Raw genomic sequence first — 21,526 nt, 5'->3', positions numbered from 1 at the left:
GTGCTCAGAGGTAACCATTAAATGAGTGATGCTAGAGTGCCAAGTCACACTTAGACTAAGTCAAGTTATCCCAAATGAGCTATCATAGCTTTGTTGTACCTCCCTTATATAAAAGGAGTCATTTTCAATCAATGGAAACAAGCAAGCTCTCAAGCCTCTTTATGAGTACAACTCTCAATCTTGTAACCTAATTGTGCTTGAGTCTAAAGCTTAATTAGTTTAGGGTATTCATCATGGTTGTGTTTAGATATCATCCTCCCTAGAATAGATTAGTATTAATCACATTGTTAATTAGTATAGGATTAGGTCTTTTTTATCACAACCATCTCCATGAGAGCTTGATCCACAAGCTTTAACATGGTATCAGAGCCAAGTCTCTTGCTCCCTACACCTTAGCATTCACCTTTCCAGTATCATTTGCATTAATCTCTGTTTATTATTTATCATTTGTATTAATCTCAATTTATTAGTTATCTGAGGCCATGTGATGAACTCAAGCTGAAATTCATAGCCAAAGTAGCATAAGGGCTAAAGTAGTTTAGCACAAGGGGAGAGAGAGAGAGGAAGAGTGAAAGCCTAAAAATTGTACCCAATCTAGCATCAAGGGGGGGTGTGGAAATGAGTGATACTACGGTGCCAAGCCACCTAGTCAAGTTATCCCACATGAGCTATCATAGCTTTGTTGTACCCCCTCATATAAAAGCGGTCGTTTTCAATCAATGGAAACAAGGAAGCTCTCAAGCCTCTTTATGAGTACAACTCTCAATCTTGTAACCTAATTTTTCTTGAGTTAGTCTAGCGTATTCATCATGGTTGTGTTTAAGTATCATCCTCCCTAGTTTAGATTAGCTTTAATCACATTGTTGATTAGTATAGGATTAGGTCTTTCTTATCACCCATCTCCATGGAAGCTTGATCCACAAGCTTTAACTCCTTTTACCCTTGGGATGAAAATTTTGACCCTTCCAAGAAAGCAATAATTTTAAAAGTTGTTTAGTATGTCCATATATATATATATATATATATATGTATGTATGTATGTATGTATGTATGTATGTATGTATATGTATATTATGTATGTATATATGTATATGTATATGTATATGTATATGTATATGTATATGTATATGTATATGTGTATGTATACGCAAGGAGGTACATCACACACACTAGTTACCTCCCCTTGGGATGTAAGGCGAGGGACACTGCATCCCATGTGAGGGAGGATTCCACCTACCCTAGTATGCCCTTCTTATATCTTTGGTGTAAAGAGGGGACAATGTTGTTGTAGGGGGGTCACTTATATGATGAAAATGTGTCTCTTGCACGCACACACTTGCACACACACACACACTCTCTTGCACACACATGCACAACACACATACATACATGTACACGTACACATGTATGCACATTCGAGCATGCATGCATACACACATGTGCACCTATGCCATAGCCCTTGCCACAGCATTCACCCATGTGTCACTCTTTGGCCATCTCATTTTACCACATGTAAGAAGGGAGAGTTAAAGAGTGAAGGACAAGATTTATTCCCATTTCAAATTCAAATTTTAGTATAAAGAGGGGACAATGCTGTAGGGAGGTCATTTATATGATGAAAACATATCTCTATTGCATTCACACACTTGTAAACACACGCACAACACACATACATACACATGCACATACATATGCATGCACACTCGAGCGTGCACACATACACACATACATACACATGCTCATACATGTGTATGCACACCCAAGCAAACACGCATGCGTAAACATGCATGCACACTCAAGCGTGCACACATACGTACACATGCACATGTGCACGTGCACACATGCACACACAAGTGCACGTGCATGCACACATGTACACACGTACACACACATGCATGCACATACATGTGCATCCACACACACAAGCGCATAGCTGCACACCCACACTCTCTTACCCACGTGCACACAGGCATATACACGTGCATGCATATAGACACACGCACACACACTCTCATGTATGCACACAAAATCGACACACACCCAATCACATGCACTTGTGACATGCACACACACCCACACACATGTGCACACAAAAACACACACACATGATGCACATACACACAAACTTGCATGCTTGCACCACACATACACCCTTGCACATACATGCAAAACATACACATGCAAATACACGTGCATGAACACACACATACACATGCAAATACACATATGTGTATGTGTGTGTTCATACACACACACATGTATGCACACACATACACATGCACACACAGGTGCATGTGCACACACACATATGCATGTATATATATGCATGCATCCACACACACAAGCACACAGATGCATATGCACTCTCTTGCTTACATGCAAATAGAGACACATACACATATGCATGCACACACAAGCGCTCACGGTGATGTACACGCATATACGATTTTGTCGACACACACAATCATACGTGTGCACACACAGAGTTGATTACACACAACCTCAGCATGAGGGTAACATGAGAGTCACCTTCATTAAGTCTTTAATACATGTAGGTGCACTGAGACATGTGCGTGCACACACTATTGACACATAAAGGCACACACACTCGCACATGCACGTACATGCACACACAGAGTTGGTGTGCACACACTTGACACACACATGCACACATACACACACACACACACACACACACACACACACACACCACGTGTGTGCACATACATAAATACGTAGAATTGCACGTGCATATACGATTTTGTCAGCACCATGCACAATCATACGCGTGCATACACAGAGTTGATACATACATACAGTCTTAGCGTGAGGGTAGCGCGATACACACATTCTCAACATGAGGATAACGTGAGAGTCGCCTTCATTAAGGCTTAATACATGTAGGTTCACTCACCGAGACATGTGTGTGCATACACTATCGACACATAAAGGTACACACACACATGCACACACACACACACTTTTCTACGTGTGTACACATACATAACACACAGAATCGACACACGCATAATCACACACTTGCACGTATACATAGAATTGAGACATACATGCATATGCATGCACACACACCCATACACATGCACGCATACATGCACATGGTATGCGCGCACACACACACACACACCACGTGTGTGCACATACATAAATACGTAGAATTGCACGTGCATATACGATTTTGTCACAGCACCATGCACAATCATACGCGTGCATACACAGAGTTGATACATACACACAGTCTTCGCGTGAGGGTAGCGCGATACACACATTATCAGCATGAGGATAACATGAGAGTCGCCTTCATTAAGGCTTTAATACATGTAGGTTCACTCACCGAGACATGTGCGTGCACACACTATCGACACATAAAAGTACACACACACATGCACACACACACACACACACACACACTTTTCTACGTGTGTACACATACATAACACACAGAATCGACACACGCATAATCACACACACTTGCACGTATACATAGAATTGAGACATACATGCATATGCATGCACACACACCCACACCCACACACATGCACACCCATACACATAAATGTATACACACACTTACCTACTTGCACGCACACACTTGCACACATACACACAACACAGATATAGACATGCACATGTACGTGCATGTGCACACTCGAACATGCAAACACACACGTGCATATATATGCACGCACACACATGCACACACAAGTGTTTCTACATGCATACACATGTATATATGTACACCCACATGTATATGTACATGTACACACACATGTACGTACATATACACATATACATGTGCAACCAAACACACAAGCATACAGATACTCTCTCGCACACATGTACATAGAGACATACACGTATATACACATCGACACATGCACACAAACACACTCTCTCGCGCATATGTACAAAGAGACATACACGTATATACACATCGACACATGCACACACAAACACACTCTCTCGCGCATATGTACAAAGAGACATACACGTATATACACATGGACACATGCACACACAAACACACTCTCTTGCGCACATGTACAAAGAGACATACACGTATATACACATGCACACACAAACACACATATACACGGGGCGACACAAACAATCATACATGCATGTTCAAGACGCCAACAAGACGCCAAAAGAGCTTAGGTTGCGGTGGGTGTGTGCATGGATCATGAGGCTAAGGGGGTGGCAGCAGCATTCATTTATGCACATGATCAAATTGAACTTTCTTTCTGAACTGAGCCAAACTGAGTGGGGGCACTGAGCGCTCATCAGCTAAGCTGAGCCAAACCTGAGCGCCATGGGAAGGGCATGCCTGATGAGATCTCGCACAAGAAGAGGACTTCTCTATAAATAAGTAATTATTCTCTTTGGGTTCTGTCATTAATACTCCTCGGCGTATTTTTCAAGGATGATTTTGGAAGAAAAAAAAAAGGACCAACATTTTTATTAAAATTCTTGAAAAATAAGGATTACCAAAAATATGACCTTGTGAAAAAAGGTCTCAAATTTAAACAACCTTAATTTATAGATTAAAAACAATAAGACTACTCTTGAATTCACTTTGCAACAGTACCACTGACCCAGTCTCTATAGAGCTAAGATGATGTCTTTTTGTGGTAGTCTTATTGAGTTTTCCTAGAGCTTTATGCCTTCCATATGGGCCTTTGATTGTGGCAAGGGTTTAGAGCTAAGATGATGTCTTTTTGTGGTAGTCTTATTGAGTTTTCCTAGAGCTTTATGCCTTCCATATGGGCCTTTGATTGTGGCAAGGGTTGCTGGATGGAGTTTAACAAATGTCACCATTAATAATCCCAAGGGCCAAGATCATGGTGGATTTTAACAAATGTCACCATTAATCCCAAGGGCCAAGATCATGGTCATGGTTAGGGCCGTTGTAGTTGTGGACATCATCACTATTGTTGTCAATGATGCAGACATGGCCATTACCATCATTATCAATATTAATCATCGCCTTAATGTTAGTATGCAACATTTTAAAGTATCGAGGAGACGTGCCATTGAAAGAAAAGTATCCCATGTTACTATGATTGGTAAGAATTGATATGACTCAATGTTGTAGCACCACATCATGTGAGAAGGGATTTAGTGTTCAAAATGTCATCAAGACTAAGTTGAGAAATCACTTGAGCACAAGAAATTTGATGCTTTGATGCACGTATCAATTGGAAAACGAGACCAAAGACAAGCAGACACATTTTCAACAATGCAACAAGGTAACTCACATCATGTTATCTCTTATTAACTTAATATATACTACTCAAATTTTCCTAATGCATTTTTATTCTTTGTATTTCAATTTTTCAACAAATGTAGATAATGCCCAGCTCTTGATAATGTGCAATGCACTTTCTTTGTTGCACTACTTTGCTATGCTTTTCAAGTTTTTTTTTCCCTCTGGGTATTCTTGGAAATCATGTATGTGTATGTATTTTAGATATTTGTAATATAGCTTGTTTTGCGCCTTCGTGGGTAGGATGTAAGAATGTCTTATAAAAATCAAATTAATTGAGAATGTTTCTCTTACAAAATCAACTTAATTGTTTGGCAAGTGATGATCATAGCTCATACTCAACTCTCATGAGAGTGAGATTGGGTAGATTCTAATATTTTCACTCTCTCTCTCTCTCTCCTTTCAACTTTATCTTTTTATTTACTTCTCCCCCTTTTGTAGTTTATTTACCTTTCAACTTTATCTTTTTATTTACCTCTCCGCCTTCTGTAGTTTACCTTTCAACTTTATCTTTTTATTTACCTCTCCCCCTTCTGTAGTTTACCTCTTCCCTCTCTACTTTTGTAGTTTACCTTTCAACTTTATCTTTTTATTTACCTCTCCCTCCCTCCCTCTCCCCTTTTGTAGTTTATTTACCTCTTCCTCCCTCCCTCCCCTTTCGTAGTTTATTTACCTTCATTTCACCTCTCCTTACATAGGTTCTTCAACTTTTTAAATTTTATCATTTAACTTACAAACTTTATTCAGCTTTTCAAATTTGATCATTTAGTATATTTTTCTACACTATTTTATGTTTGCCTCTACTGGTTTAAAAAAGAGAGTCTTGCAAAATGAATTTCAAAGTGCACACTTTCACCACCATGCTTTTGGATTTAATCAATCTTCATGACAGATTAGAACACAAAAGCATACATTTAATGTTTCAACCTTTTAATTAAAAAGAATATACCATAGAAATGACTTATGACTGAAAGCTATCAATGACAGGGACAAGGATTGATACGGCTTTTATTTATTGTGAAATGCTTATTTAATGTTAAATCTTTAACTAAAAAGAATGTACCATAGAAATGGCCATGACTGAAAGCTCTCATTGATATGGGACATTGATTGATATGGATTTTATTTATTGTGAAATGCTTCACTTGGTTACTCTTTTGTCTACTCCTCCGTTGTGAGCCTAGCTAGCAAGAACCGTTTTTGATGGCTGCCTTGCAACACTTGGGCTATTTTTAATACTCAACATCATGCAACTGTAAGAGCTGATTTTGTAACATACAGAAGAATCACCCTCCCACTTCTCTCTACTGATTACATAAGAAGCAGACCACCTTCTTGTTCTGTGGAAACCAAGTTACATGAGAAGGAAGAATGTGAAAGCTTCCTTGGGAGATCAAAATATTGTCATTAGCCTTGGCACATATTATTACAAAAGCCTGCAGGTGTAATACACAACGTACAAACCATGTGCATACATGTGCTTCCGTGGCGCTGGTCAGATTTCATGGCTTCATTTTAATGCTATGTTTATTGGTTGATTAAGCACCTTGGCCAAGGAGTAGCACACAGCTTCCACAATCCCAAATCATAGTAAAGCTTTGTGGTTAAGATATGGTCCTCCCACACCATTGCATTTGTAGCACACGTCTTTGGCTGTGGTGAAGGTTTCAGTCAGTGGTCTGTTGAAGGTCCTCTCTCTCTCTCTCTCTCTCTCTCTCTCAGGTTTTAAGGGCTTTGATGTCCTCTGAAGGCTCCAAATTTCAACCCTGCTCTATCTCTCTCTCTCAGAGCAGTCTCTCTCTCAGGTTTGAAGTGCTTTGATGTCCACTGAAGGCTTCAAATTTCGTCCCTGCTCTCTCTCTCTCTCTCTCTCTCTCTCTCTCTCTCTAGAGGTTTGATGTCCTCTGAAGGCTTCAAATTTCAGCCCTGCTCTAGCTCTCTCTCTCAGAGCAGTCTTTCTCTCAGGTTTGAAGGGCTTTGATGTCCTCTGAAGGCTTCAAATTTCAGTCAATCTCGGTCAGTTTCTATAAATTATCAACCCTTCCACCTAATATTATCTCCTGCTTCCTACTTTACATTCATTAGCGTTTGGTTTTTAGTTGACAAACACAAGTAGACATTTGTGCAAGTGAAGCAAAGGATTCAATTCAACAAACAGCAATTATCCAAACAGCAATTGTCCAAGCGGACAGTGCTTGTGGCTTAACGCGCCTCGCAGCCAAACTGTCAAAAAACTGCCATTTTCAACGGCCTTCAAGTAGGCATGATTTTCAACGGCCTTCAAGTGGGCATGTAATGAAAAATACAAAATTCGATCTCCTTCAGTAGAAAAAAAACCCAAATTTGGGAAGTACTTTTAATGCCATATTGCGAAGTTCTTCCGTCCTCATGATCCACCCATTCTTGACCTACAAAGAGAAAACGAGAAAATCATTGAGAACCAGGAGCTCTCCCAATACAGGCAGTTGGTTGACAAGACTAGAGCAAGTGTTTGAATGATTTACCTCAACAACAACAGTGTTCAAGATGTGGTCATCTACAGAGGTAAGGTTAGCATTCAAAATCTCAAACTCTAGAGCTTCAAGGGCTCGTGTTAGCTGAACTAAGACTCCTGGGCTCTTCTTGCAATGAATACGAAAATGATAAATGTGTTCCTCCATCTGGGAGACCTCCAACTGTCACAATTTCAATACAATAGAACATGAGACTTGGAAGTGATGGGTACCAGAGCAAACTAGTTACACAACACAATAACTCAGTATATAAACAGCAACTCACCTAAGAAGCTCTAAGCTTCAAAGCTTCAGCATTCACCTGATGCATACTTTGACCTTCCCTCTACTACACAACACTATACCAGAGAGTATAAAACTCACTTACATGATCAGGACTCAAAAGCATCCCACTCTACCATTTTGTGTGCACACCATTTAATTCCGGTAAGAGTTATCTCATGACTAGACTAGACAACAGCTGAGGGGAGCTAGTACTTGAATGCACTTATCTGTAGGCTTCTGCAGACACAGCAGAACATTTTCACAATTTAAAATAAGCCTACTACTATCTGCACACATCAGACCTGCATGCATGTGTGGGTGTGTGCAAGGGCACACGTGCACATACCCCAGGCATGTCAGCTGGTATCAAAAGGCCCAGCTTGCCAATGGAGACAAATGTTTACATACACTAGCTGTAGACTACAGAGCTCATAAAGGACACTTCAGCACATACTGACCAGCAGAACAGTAATGTTACCACATCTCATACTTGTAGCTACAAGAGACAAGTAATGCAGAATCCTTTTCTACATAAATGATCATAGATCATACTCGGCAAATCAAAGAACTACAGTAATGACAAACTGTTTACAGGCTGCTGTTGAGTCCACATAGGAAAGTGACTAAGCTTAAGCCTTATCAACATACCAAGCAATAGTTGAGGTACACATACCGACACAATCTGATGATCCTGCTTAATTTTCTTGTAACATGCTATTGCATTCATGCACCTTGGCTCTTGAGCTCTAGAAACTGCAACAGCAGCAACCTCCTTCTGAGCCTCAAGGTCAGTAATATCAGTTTGCATTTCATCTACCTGCTTCTGAAGGTCTTGTACATAGGTTATAGCATCATTAACTATAGAAGCTTTGTCCATCTGGACATGTCAACACATCCAAATCAAATAAAGGAAGTTAAAACATTGACTCCTGGGGGTCATGAGTAAATAAACAGGCTGCAGAAATGATGAAAGCATGCATAAATGGCCAAAAGAAAACAAAGCTCACAAATAAGCATGCATGTATGCATATGAACATGTGGAACATATGAGTTCAAATTCCCGAAGCCCCTGTGGATATTGTGGCAGCCACAAGTTGTAATACCTCCAGACAGGAAGACCAAGCTGTGTCTGATACCTAATTGCAACTACGGGAGAATCTACAGGGAGAAGAGGGTAGGGAGGAAGAGACAGAACAAAAAAAGGACGGCTAGAATCAAAGTTCAAGTACCTTGCTAATGTTGGGGACAATGGCTCTGAGAGAATAGAGCCTCTCATTCAGCTTCTTTCTGCGCTTGCGCTCTGACATGAGGTTCTTTGACATGGGAGCCTTCCGCTTCCCACCACTCTCATCCCCATCATCCATAACATCACTGTTATCCGAAGAATCGAACTGCTTGAACAGGTCATTGGATGTGTCAACCCTAGCAAACCCTAACGAGTTATGGCTCACGATATGGTTAAACTTACGGCCATCATTACGGCTATGGTTAGGAATAAATCTAGGGCTAGGCTTAATGTTAGGGTTAGCGCTGCTGGGATTGGGATTAGAGTCAGGGTAAGGGTGCCCTTCCTCTGCAGTGTTCTCTTCTCTGTTTTCAGGAGTAGCGTCACCATGGCCTGCGCTCCATACATCGATTTGGCCTCGTTTCCAAAGAAATTTTGCAGGCAAATTCCACTGCTCAGAATGCTCCATGTGAGGGGAGAGCTCTTCGCATGACATGGAGGATAGCATCATCTCGTGTTCGTACGAGGGCAGCACAACCGGAGTCTCCTCCGTCATCTGCTCCTCTTCGCAAGACATTGTTACTGCACAGAGAGCGAGAGAGGGAGCTGCTAAAACCTAAAAACTGGCACAGGCAAGGCCGGCGAGCTCTAAAAGAGGCACAGGGCACTGTGAAGCCCTAAGATGAGCAGAGGAAGAAAACCCTAAGACCGAAGTTTACCCTCCGAGAAGCAGGATGAGGGCTAATTCCTGCAGAGAGACAGCTCGAGACTGGTGAGAGCCTTGAACAAAACAGGGAGAGAAGCGAGGGTTGGCGTCAAAGCTAGAGAGAGGACCAGGATGCAGAAGACCCAAAGGGAGATCGAGGGCCAAATTCAACAGAAAGCCATGGCACTCACCACCATTGGAGCAGCTTGCAGCTGGTTAGAGAGAGAGAGAGAGAGAGAGAGAGAGAGAGAGAGAGGAGGCGGGCGGAGGATCTCCACTTGGCGATTTGGAAGGGAGCTGAAGTCTTTTTCCTCATTTAAAGAGAGAGAAAGGGAGCGCGCGCATTAATGACAGCCTCCACGTGGCGTCTTACGATTGGTGTCACTATTCCCCATTTAATGAAATACTATTTTTCCTGGCCCCTTTCCAGTGTCAGAAAAAAAAATTAACAAAAATCTAACCCGCCCGTGAAACAAAGGACGGGCCTTTTTTTTTAATTGAAAATTTGCATTTTTTTTAATTGAAATGTTTTTAATTGAGAAAATAAACAGTCTAACCAGTTTTATAATTGGAATTTCAAGATTTTGAAATTTTTAGTTGCTAGGGCGCTGTAATCTCACCTTTTTTTAATATATTCTACTGTTTTTACCCCAAAAAAAATTGAAATTTTACATTCACAAAATTACCACCGGCCCTTTTTTGAAATTTGAATCTTTAGAATTGTACAATGTATGGCCTTACTATTATAAATAATCAATATTACTAATGTCTTATCACACATTTAATACAATGAATTAATTATGTAGTAGCTTTCAATGCATACTTGACACAATTGACTCTTAGTTTCTCTTCCTTACAAAGTACTAGGTAGGACTTTGGCAGAATCTCCTCTTAGAGCTCATGTCCCATGGGTCAACTGCACTCAAAACCTTGCAAGTTTTGTACAATATACAAATTACAATTGACTTGAAATATTTTACTTTCCCACATCTCTACTATATATTATAGGGCTTCGCTTAAGCCGTCACGTCACATTTTTTTTCAGAACTAAATCAGAAGGAGGGTTCGGGAAAAGACGGGTTCGCTTTAGCCTAGAACTTGTTCAACTTCGGGAAAATCCTTCTCAAATTCTTATGAGAAGGAAATAAAACCCTTTCAAATTTTACAAGTTTTAGTTATATTTTCTAAGTTCACATAGAAAATACCATCTCAAAAATAGCAATTTCCTTCTCATTTAGTCGTGAAAAGGATTTAGTTCCTTTTCCCTAAAAATGTTTTCCCGCCCTGATTCAGAAGCATCTTTTTAATCTACTTTTGCTCCTACCTCCATGATCATGCTATTTTACTAGCATCAAACTTGTCATCTTCATAAAAATTAAACATCTTGGAGGAGAATGTATTTGTAATGTTGCAAAGCATCTCATCTTTGCACACTCATCATATCCTAAATTAAGGAATATTCTTTATTCCCTATCAAAAACTTTTTCTAGCAAGGTGAATAGTTTCACATTTGTCCATCCATCTTCTTTTGACCTCAGTTGTGTGGCAGCACATTTGCAAAGGTTGCATAATAAGGGAAAACCTATCACTATTAGTAAGTCCTTCGTTTATTAAACATACCTTTGCTTCTTTCAAGATTTTCTCTTCTTTGTTTGGTTTATCAAGGTCTTGTTGCGCTCATAAAAACTTCTTTCTTCACCATTAGTCTCCATTTTCTTATGGTCTTTAGAGGTGTTATATTGATACATAGAACAAACACAAAGAAGGCAAAATCTAGTTGTATTAGGTTTTGCCTAGAATGCTGAGGCCTCTTATTGGTAGAAATCCCCTAGATTAGAACCATGTATTTTGTTAACCTTCTTCTTCTTGCTAAGAGGGAGACTTCCTACTAGATTATCTAGGTGGGCACCCATGGCCACTCAAATGGGAAGCCTTGAGTGTATGATTCAAATAGATGTTTGACATCCTTAAGCTCTTCTTTAAAGTTTTTCAAAACATTCTCCACATTCAGATCATGGCAACAAAACATGGCAAAAACTCTATTGTTCTCGAGACCAATTTCAAAGGATGTGGCCATCCACTTGTCAAACTTGAGTTTGTTATGCCCATCCATCTTGGATAAATCTAATCTGAAAAATGGGTCTACATCTCTCACTCTCTATTTCGTTCCCTTAACATAAATCTTATAACATGCTAACAAATAGTTGACGTAGACATGCCAACAACTACATCTCGCACTCTCTATTTCTTTCCCTTCACGTAAATCTCCTAACATGCTAACAATGGTTCATGTACACACGCCAACAACTATATCTCACACTCTCTATTTCTTTCCCTTAAAGTAAACCTCCTAACATGCTAACAATAGTTGGCATACACGTGCTAGCAATAGTTGACATGCACGTGCCAATTTATTTGGGAATTGTGCTTTGTATATCCAAACTTTGAAAGGTAGTAACACAATCATAGAGCTAACCTCTAGATTCTTTTATTTAGGAATTACACTGTGTGAGAAGTTTCATTCAAAAAATCTAAGAAGGAGACAAATTGTAAATCACCATCGAATGTATTTTGTAAATGCACTCTAAAGTATTACTACCAAAAGTGCAGAGATTTAAATGAACATAACTTAGAGTTTTGTACAAACTATAGAGATAAATCAACATCAAACGCGTGAGAAACAATATTCTCTCAGAGTTTGTACAAAGCACAAAGTTAGCACGATGTCTTTGGCTTTGCAAAGTTCACTTAGCGATGAGAAACAAAGGGGCCAGCTTTACAAAGTGCACTTGCTATGAGAAAAAGGGGTTGGCTTTACAAAGTACACTTGCTCTATGTGAAAATAGGGGTTGGTAGCAAGTGTGAGTGGGAATCAAGGATGGTTTTTGAAGGGTTGGGTTACCCTTCAAAATGAGGGGTTTAGTAAAAATAATACCCGTTTTTTCATAATTCACCTTTTTTTATAACAATCACTCAGAATAAGTGGGTGCAAAAATTCTCAAAATGGGCTTGACGCTTTGTGGGAATCCATTTTTCTTAGAAGAAGACAATATGATTTCTGTGCTCAAAAGCCCTCCAAACCAAAAGACTAGGGAAATTATGCTTTCTTGCTTTTTCTTAGCTATAAAACATGATAGAGTATCCATTAAAGTTTGTACAAATTGTAGAGAAAAATTAGTGACAAGCAAAGAGCATAATTAGAGATTGTTAATTTTGCATTACACTTTTGGTGGAGAAACAAGGTATAAGAAACAAAGGTCTCTCAAAATTAGTGACAAGCAAAGAGAATAATTAGAGATTATTGATTTTGCATTACACTTTTGGTGGAGAAACAAGGTTTAAGAAACAGAGGTCTCTCAAAGTTCGTACAAAGCACAAACCTTAGCCCAAAGTTTCTAGTTTTTCCCATGTGCCCTGCTATGATGTGATCTCTATAGAGGAATGAGCCTATTTATATAGATCTCCAAACCAAGGACAAGCACAATTGTGCTTTCTTGTTTTTTTATAGGCTAGCCCTCCAAAAAACTAAAGCAAGTCTCATATTTTTAGAACTGTGTGCATGTGCCACAATACCCTGTTTTGTAAGCTAAGCACACCCAAACCTCATAATGCAATTACAAGTGCGAGGTGGTAAGTAAGAGTGTGAGTGTGAGTGTGTAAGTTTAAGTGTGATTGTTACAATCACGAGTGCAAGTGAGTGTGAGTGGAAGGTGTTTTTACAAGTGTGAGTGTGAGGTGAAATAGTTTTAGTGAATGTTATGTTTGGTCATCCAAGGTTAAGTATTCTGTACTTCACTCTCCTCCTTCCTTCTCCTTCAAAGGGTATGCCTCTTTGTGCCTATTATTTTTCTAAGCAACACAAGGAAAGATATAATAGAAATTTCTCTACCATTAGACTTTCACAAGCATATCCACAATGCCACTATTCAACCCCACACCTTGACCTCTTGCTACCTCCTCTTCCTCTTCTATGCATGTTTCTCTAACTCCACTCCCTTCGTATGCCCATGCTTTACTCCACCCTTCCTATGCCCATGCTTTATTCCACCCTAATCTTGTGATTTCAACCTAATATTTGCTGCTTCACTCAAGATCAGTCAATGCAAGCTTCTCCTACTCAGGCACACCTCAAATCTTAAGCAAGTCTACAAACTTATTAAAGAACACAACCACATAAAAACTAGAACACTTATATGTCCTATGAAGTTAAAAATTCCAAGAGAGCACCACACATAGAGAGTATATGTAGTCTTTTATATGGTAGTAATGTGTGGACATTGTAGGCTATTAATGGGCCAAGGCACATTTTCCCTCCTTGTTAGGAGGTTTTCTCCCTTGAGCGTGTGTACACACTCTTATGATTGAGTGAGTGTGTAAGTGACCTTAACATGTCACTTCACTTCTACTTCACTCATTCTCATCAATCTACTTTGAGCGTTGTGCCTCTCTATATCCATGCTTGCTTGCCCCATATGTCTGTGTGTATTATTACCTTTGTCTCCACTCCAATAATTGGTATTAAAGCAAGTTCTCTTGGCTCTCACCTCCATCATTTTCTCTCGCCATCACCTTCTCAAGCTTCTCTTTTGATTGTTTCAAATTGAGCTATCCTCTTAGGTGTGGAGAAGGTATACCCTATTTTTGTGAATTTTAGGCTATTTTGGGCATGTTTCAAGCTTTTTTTGGGGGGGGGGGGGGGTTGGGGGCCTGTTTGTATGTTTTAGGGGTCTGTTCATATGCTGCAAGGTTTTTGTTAGACATCCCAAGGGAGTGTTAGTTCAAACTATCTTTGTTTATTTCTAAGTTGTCTATAGTGTGGCATTATAAATTTAGCTGTATAGACATTATGTGCATATATCTATAGTGTTACAAGGCCATCATTGTCGTCATTCTTTGTCATCATCAATGTCACATCTTTGAGCTCATCATCAACAGCTGTGTTAGCGTCATCACCATTGTCATGGATTTTTATCATTCTCATTAAAATTTCTATATTCTACACTCTGTCATTTTTCATACACTTTACAGGTCTCTTCATCATTAAAGATTTCTTGGTAGGACTTACATGTTGTTAGGATATTTGCATTTTATGTCAAAAAGGGCAAAATTAGCCCAATCTTTTGGCAATAGGCATCTCCCTTGTATTCAGCCTCTATACTTGATAAAGAAAGAAGTTGTTGGTTGTTTCTTGTTTCTCTAGCTACTAACAACGCTCCCAAAAGAAAACTTAAAGCCACTAGTAGATCTCACGTTTAAGACACTACTAGCCCAATCTACATATGTATATCCATGAACCTGTACCTGTACTCCAATATCATAGAAGAGTACATAGTGTCCTATCGACTTTATGCACCTTAGTATCCTCCTAGCCGCATCCAAGTGTAGCTTCCTTCGGGCCTAGATAAATTAACTCACTAATCCAACATAGCTTAAATCTGGCCTAACAATAGTCATGTAGATTGAACTCACCCGACAATGCATGTGTATATAGTAGGGTCCTCCAAAAGATCACCTATGATGATGTTCTATTTTGCTTCAATGGCACTAAGATTGTCTTACAACCTATCATTCCGATGTATGACCATTCCTTAACTACAACCATAGTAATGTGACTACTCTCATGGTTTGCCATCCTAGCAATCGAGCAAAAAGTTTCCTCATAGTCAACACCATAGGTTTGTGCATATCCCTTCTTTCCTTGTACCTACTCACACAAACCCATCTAAATTCTACTTTACTTTATAGATTCACTTATATCCAATTACCTTCTTCTTCTTAAGCAAAGGCACCAACTCCCATGTCTCGTTTGCATCCAATGCAACCATCTCTTCATTCATGAGATCTTTCCAATACTTATGTCTAAGTGCCTCGAAAACATGTGAGCTCTATCTCTTATATTGCTTTAACCATATATGTATAATGATGGGTTATATACCCATCATATCTCAACTTATTCATTGGATATCTGACTCTTGTACCTATGTACAACCTTGTTAGGTATTGTTAACACTACTTTGGCTCTTTCTACGCTAGGTGTAACAACATCTAGGATCCCAAACTCCTCATCAAGGATATGTCCTAAGCCACTATCCCCATCAACAAATGAATGACCTTCTAAAACATCAAGCATTATGAAAGGTTGAGCTACCTTCTCTTTTCCCTTTATACATGTGAATTTGTTGAATTTTCAGCACTTGTAGTACTAGCAAATGATGTGTCAAAATTCCTTGCATTCGCTACCTCAACCTTCCTGATTAAGATCTAAAAATAGACCCGCTACTTGAGGACTCTCCTAGTCCACGAAGCACATGTGATTGCTGCTCTCCATTCACTATGCATCCACATGTGATGAGGTAGAATTCCTTGCATTCTACCTCAACCTTCCTGACCAAGGTCTAAAAATAGACCCACTACTTCAAGACTCTCCTGGCCGAATAAAAACCACATGTGCTTGTTGTTCTTCCATTCACCGGAGCCTGGACTCTCCTGGTCCACTAAGCACATGTGATTGCTACTCTTCCATTCACAACAGCCACATTGTTGTATGCATTTGCCTCCTCTATGCAATATTTCAATAATGTAGACCAAGAACTCATCTCATAAAATACATCCCTACTCATTTGTATATCTCACGCATATACTAGCTACTTATCTCATAAAAAATATCATCCTTACTCACTCGCGTCTCACGCGTAGTGTATGGAGTATGTTTTTGGTCATACCATTGCATGTGCATATGTGTGTTTTCCAGGGTTTTCTTTTTTAGCTTATTAGACATCTTTTTGTAGTGACAACATGCTTTATGTGTTTTTAATCACAATATGTTCTTTTTTTGTTTCCTAATATAACAATCAACAAGTACTATGCTTTTTGTAAATGGACTATGTCTTTCATCCATGTATTCATTCAATGGGTCTTGTAATAGCATTATCTTTCTAAATATATAATTTTATTATTTCTTTAAACCTTGAGATTAAGGATAGAAAACTAAAATTTGTACACCCTTTTGTCAAAAAACAAACACTTCCAAACTTGCTACAAAAAAAGGCTTCACGTTTAAAATCCCCCATATGTTGAAAAATCATAATTTTAAAGATTTTGTGTGTTATTTTTATCACTAAGGTGCAAAAGTACTATAAAAATGAGTTTATAAGGCTTCACATTTAAAATCCCCCATATGTTGAAAAATCATAATTTTAAAGATTTTGTGTGTTATTTTTATATCACTAAGGTGCAAAAGTACTATAAAAATGAGTTTATGGTCTGTGGTGCTGTTTAGAAGAAATGGATTTTGTACCCATTTGAAAAGCTCATAGATTCTCATTATGTCTTAATTTCAAGTCTCACTGCTTAGCCCCAACCCTTTTTTTTCTACCTTGTCTCTCAAATATTAAATTAATTGCGTTCAAATTTGTGTTCATTGTATTTTATTTCCTAGTACTATAGCTATGTTGTTAAATGAGATGATATGCTCATTTTTACTTTCTATGAATCTTATTCAAAAAACAAGTCTATGAAGCACTTTCCCAAATATTTTAGTGAAGTAGAAAGCTATATTTACATGTGGTAGAAGAGAGATGAGTAAATGTGAAGGGTATGCATTTTATTGTATGCTACTATAGAGATTGCTAGCAATTGTAATGGCTTCAAAAAAGTATATTTGATATAAGAAGTAAATAGAAGGTACACATGTATACACATGTGTGCACACACACATGCGCATGTGTGTGTACTTGCAAACACACACAGACATGAACACACACACACACACACACACACACATGTAAAAAAATACAAGTGGGTCAAACAAACAAAAAATAGAATGTGTAGCATGAGGGAAAAAATCTGATGTTCTATTTTGGAGGGTTTCTCTAGAGGACTCTTGAAACAACAAAGTGGCTATATGAATTAAGGTCAATTAAAAATGTTAAACTTTTAGTTACAAAGTTATAAGGCTAGGGCTTCTTAGTTGCCACCACTAAAATGCTAGATATGATCAAACCCAAACCTAATGCCATGAGATAACCTTATGTACATATTTTTGATACATAAAAGCACCCAAAAGACCCTTTGTTATGTACACATTATATGTGCATATACTAGGAGGCTAACCCACCCTAGGCATGTGAGCATAGGAGCATGGGAACATGCTCTAGTGGGGCAAGGGTTAGGTCTAACCTTGGCTTAAGGTTAGGGTCAAGCAACCAAGGGTCACACATGGAAATGGAGTCAAGAGTCACTTGAGGACCCTCCTAAATAATAGGGGCATGGGACACTCTCAAGGGATATTCTCTTGTGTAGAGCATTGTATCTACTCTCTTGCCATTTCATGCTAGAGCTATGTACTGCTAGAGTGAAGTCATATCTCTTGGTGGTATGGGACACCAAGGTAAGGTATGTGGTACTTCATTGTATTTATGTGTGCACGCTTGGGCTCGGAGGAGGTCAAGTGGATAAGTATATACCTAGTTTATGCATGTTTATTGCATAGTGATTAGCTAGAAAGATCTTTAGGGTTTTAACAGTGGTATCAGAGCGATCTCTAGTTAATTTTTGATGTTTTTTCTCCTCTTAATTTTCTCTCATTATTCCATTTTTAAAGCATTTTTAAGTGAGTTTAAACATTTACTAAGCAAAAAATGTTATTTTTGGTTTGTTTTGGTGGCCTATGCATTGGCAACATCAATATGGCGGTTGGGAATGCGGTTCTTCCTGACTTGGATGGACGTATCGACGTTGCGAGGAAATTATGTGAGTGGAAGTGCTATTTTTCTCTATTTTATGGTTAAAATAAGAATTTTTATGGACTTTTTACCAAAATACCACACACGCTATTGCAAGTATTTTTTGGTAGAAAGGATTCCCTAAATTTCTACAATTTTTATGAATTTTTCCTACTTATTACCATAGCTCATATTGACTTCTCAATCAATGATAATGTCGATGAGATGAGTGATCATCCCAACTCAGGTAGGGAAGATCTTAAATTCCAAGTTGAAGAAGAGGAGGATATTGGAAAGAGTGAATTTATGGAAGTGACAGAGCGTCTCGAGGCAACTATTGCCAAATGCTATGACGAGATGGAGTCACTGACGATGTAGATCTTGACTTTGTAAAAAGCTCTTCTGGCGGCACCTCCTACTCCTACCAAAGCAGTTGCTCCGTTGTTTGCCCAAAGGTGTATGGTGGTGAGAAAAAGGAGAAGACTGAGAAATGTGTAGATGCATGGCTCAATAGGTGGACTACACACTTTGCCTTTCATCCATTCACTGATGCCATTAACTTGGTAGAAGGATCTCAAAGAAGATTCTATTCCTACCACTTGGCAAAGTTTCGAGGAAGCTTTCAAAAAAGAGTCTGTCCAACGAGAGGATGAATTCGAAATAATTGCCAAGCTTGTTAAAAATAGCATGGAAAATCAATCTTTTGACAATTATATGTAGAAGTACCGCACGAGTCAGAGCTGGGGACTGGCCGAACATCATATGCGAGTCACGAATGGCTGTAAGCATACAACCAGGAACTAGCAAGCTCAAACAGAAAGCAAGGTGTGTCACTCACCGCTCAAACCGCCGTCGTGAAGGATTCCCGCGTCGCAGTGAAGAAGGAGCCGCCATCGTCGCTCTACCGCCTCGCCGCCACCGTGCCGCCACATAGTGCTCAATCGCTCTCTCTCTCTCTCTCTCTCTCTCTCTCTCTCTCTCTCACACACACACACACACACACACACATACGCAGGAGAAGGGGACCGAGAAGATAAGGCAAGAGCACACTTTGTATTCAACACATTGAGAATGAGAGTTTTAGGGTTACATTTGACTCTTATAGGTAACTTAGCCGTTCACACATGGGTGCCCATACATGGCCGGCCGATCTTAACCCTTATCCTGTTGATATTCAAGGTGCGCCTCTCATCGACGATCACCCAATCCCTTTATCCTTTACATATGGTACCGACAGGCCCGGCCCATGACTCATAATACTTAAATTAATTATATGACGTAAAACATAGTACGTCTCAATGTCCGTCATAGGTTAACATGCCCCCTTTCCTGATGTAGATTCCGTCCTCGGAAGCTATGGTATGGTAAGCTCGATAGGGTGTGTTGTGGTAGACCGTCTGCAAAACATGGAAGTAGAGTGAAAGTATGCTGGAATTCAAAAGGTGATGTAGAGGGATTCAGCTTATGCTTAGGGACCCAAATCTGGTCATTCCCTTCGTAGTACCCTTAGGCTACTAATAATTTTTTAGGAATCCATCGTGATGTTACATTGCCCTTTCTCGGGCGGGTAGCTGCTTTCCTTCTACGAGGCTTCTTGTCTGAACGAGATTGAGCAGGGGGTAGCTGTTATAACGAAGCTTTTGGGACCCATTTGTATGTACTTTTTGGCATAGTAAGCGGAGCCTTGGAGACCACACAGCTTGTTTCCACTCTTGGTGTTGAAGCCTTAGAGGGGTGGCAAACAATCAAAGATAGTTTTGCCACTTGACTTTGTGATTTTTCGTTACCTAGCATTTTGTCCAGAGTTTGATGACTTAGGTGCAGAATTTTGAGTGGTTAGCGGGTTCTTGCATTGTAACTCGCCTGGTTGCCCAATCAATATTTCACTTGGTGGCTAACATCCATTTGCGCCCTAAGTTTACAGTGTCCTCCATGGTACCAGCAGGCATAACCAAAAAGCTTTGAATTACGGTCCCCTTGTCATAGGCAACCGAAGTGTGCAGAATTCCTGAGACAGGGGTTTTTTTCTTGTTGATTCCTTTAACTTGGATAGCACTCTTAGATAAAGGTGGTTTTCCAAGTTGACACCACATGCCATATGATAGCAAATTGTGTTGAGCTCTTGTATCCAATAATGCATTATATAGCACCTCCCCGTAAGGACTCTGTAACTCAATTGGGTATCTTAGAGGCGGGTCAGATTCCAATGAATCCTCCTCTGCCTCCTCGAAAAATGCTTGCGTAATGCCCAAGTTGGCTTCTCGTTGGCGCCTAACACGCTGTTGATGTTCTTTGGCTTCAATTCTTGCTTGTATCTTCTTAAGCTCAGCTTGTTCTTTAGCTGCCTTCTTCTGATGGATTGCATGTAACTCCTCTTAGCTCAGGGAGTCATAGTATCTTTTGAATTTACTCCCATTAAGGAATCCAATGGTTTCAACTTCGTCGAGAGTCTCCACTCGGATGGTACCTTTCGGGGTAATTTCACATACTCTATACGGTCCCTTACCAGCATATTTGAGCTTCTTCTTTTCGTTACGCACTCCATACATCAGGACTTTATCCCCAACCTTGATGTCCTTGTCTTTCAGGTGGCGATCAAACCATTTTTTCCTTCTATCCTTCTCCATAAGGGCATTGTACACAGCCGATTGTCTTTCTTCGTTTAACCGCTCAAGGATATACAGACGCTCTACTAAGGGATTACCATCCCAACCCTCTTGAGTAGCAACACGAAGACTAGAAATGACAAATTCCCACGGCATGACTGCTTCTTGGCCGTATACCATCTTGAATGGTGTGGTAGCCACTTTG

The 21,526-nt window shown here is 39.6% G+C and overlaps 1 protein-coding gene across 2 annotated transcripts; it reads right to left on the bottom strand.

The window, feature by feature from the left end:
- Positions 1–7,410: 7,410 nt before the first annotated feature.
- LOC147614717 (transcription factor bHLH35-like) lies at positions 7,411–10,285 on the bottom strand. 2 transcript variants are annotated; one of them, XM_086780052.1, is made up of 4 exons: positions 9,291–10,285; positions 8,735–8,938; positions 7,789–7,959; positions 7,411–7,692 (listed from the first exon to the last, which is right to left on the bottom strand). In XM_086780052.1, the coding sequence occupies exons 1-4, from the start codon at positions 9,861–9,863 to the stop codon at positions 7,606–7,608; spliced, it is 1,035 nt and encodes a 344-aa protein (XP_086636178.1). In that variant the 5' UTR covers positions 9,864–10,285; the 3' UTR covers positions 7,411–7,605. The 2 variants fall into 2 exon arrangements, with proteins under 2 accessions (XP_086636178.1, XP_086636179.1); XM_086780053.1 differs by lacking the exon at positions 8,735–8,938 and having other exon boundaries at positions 9,291–10,277.
- Between the last annotated feature and the right edge of the window lie 11,241 nt (positions 10,286–21,526).

This window comes from Cibotium barometz, chromosome 41 (assembly GCF_041138505.1).
Source record: "Cibotium barometz isolate CiBa-2024 chromosome 41, ASM4113850v1, whole genome shotgun sequence".
NCBI lineage: Eukaryota > Viridiplantae > Streptophyta > Polypodiopsida > Cyatheales > Cibotiaceae > Cibotium > Cibotium barometz.
The sequence above is the reverse complement of the archived record's forward strand: the minus strand, read 5'-3'. Positions and strand labels throughout refer to the sequence as shown.

Bases quoted from the DNA above. Each gene is read 5' to 3' on its own strand.
- LOC147614717 (XM_086780052.1), bottom strand. From the start codon at position 9,863: ATGTCTTGCGAAGAGGAGCAGATGACGGAGGAGACTCCGGTTGTGCTG. The intron at 8,939-9,290 runs GTACTTGAACTT...TGACATGTCCAG, and splicing joins TTGTCCCCAACATTAGCAAG to ATGGACAAAGCTTCTATAGT. The intron at 7,960-8,734 runs GTATGTGTACCT...AAATTGTGACAG, and splicing joins AGGATCATCAGATTGTGTCG to TTGGAGGTCTCCCAGATGGA.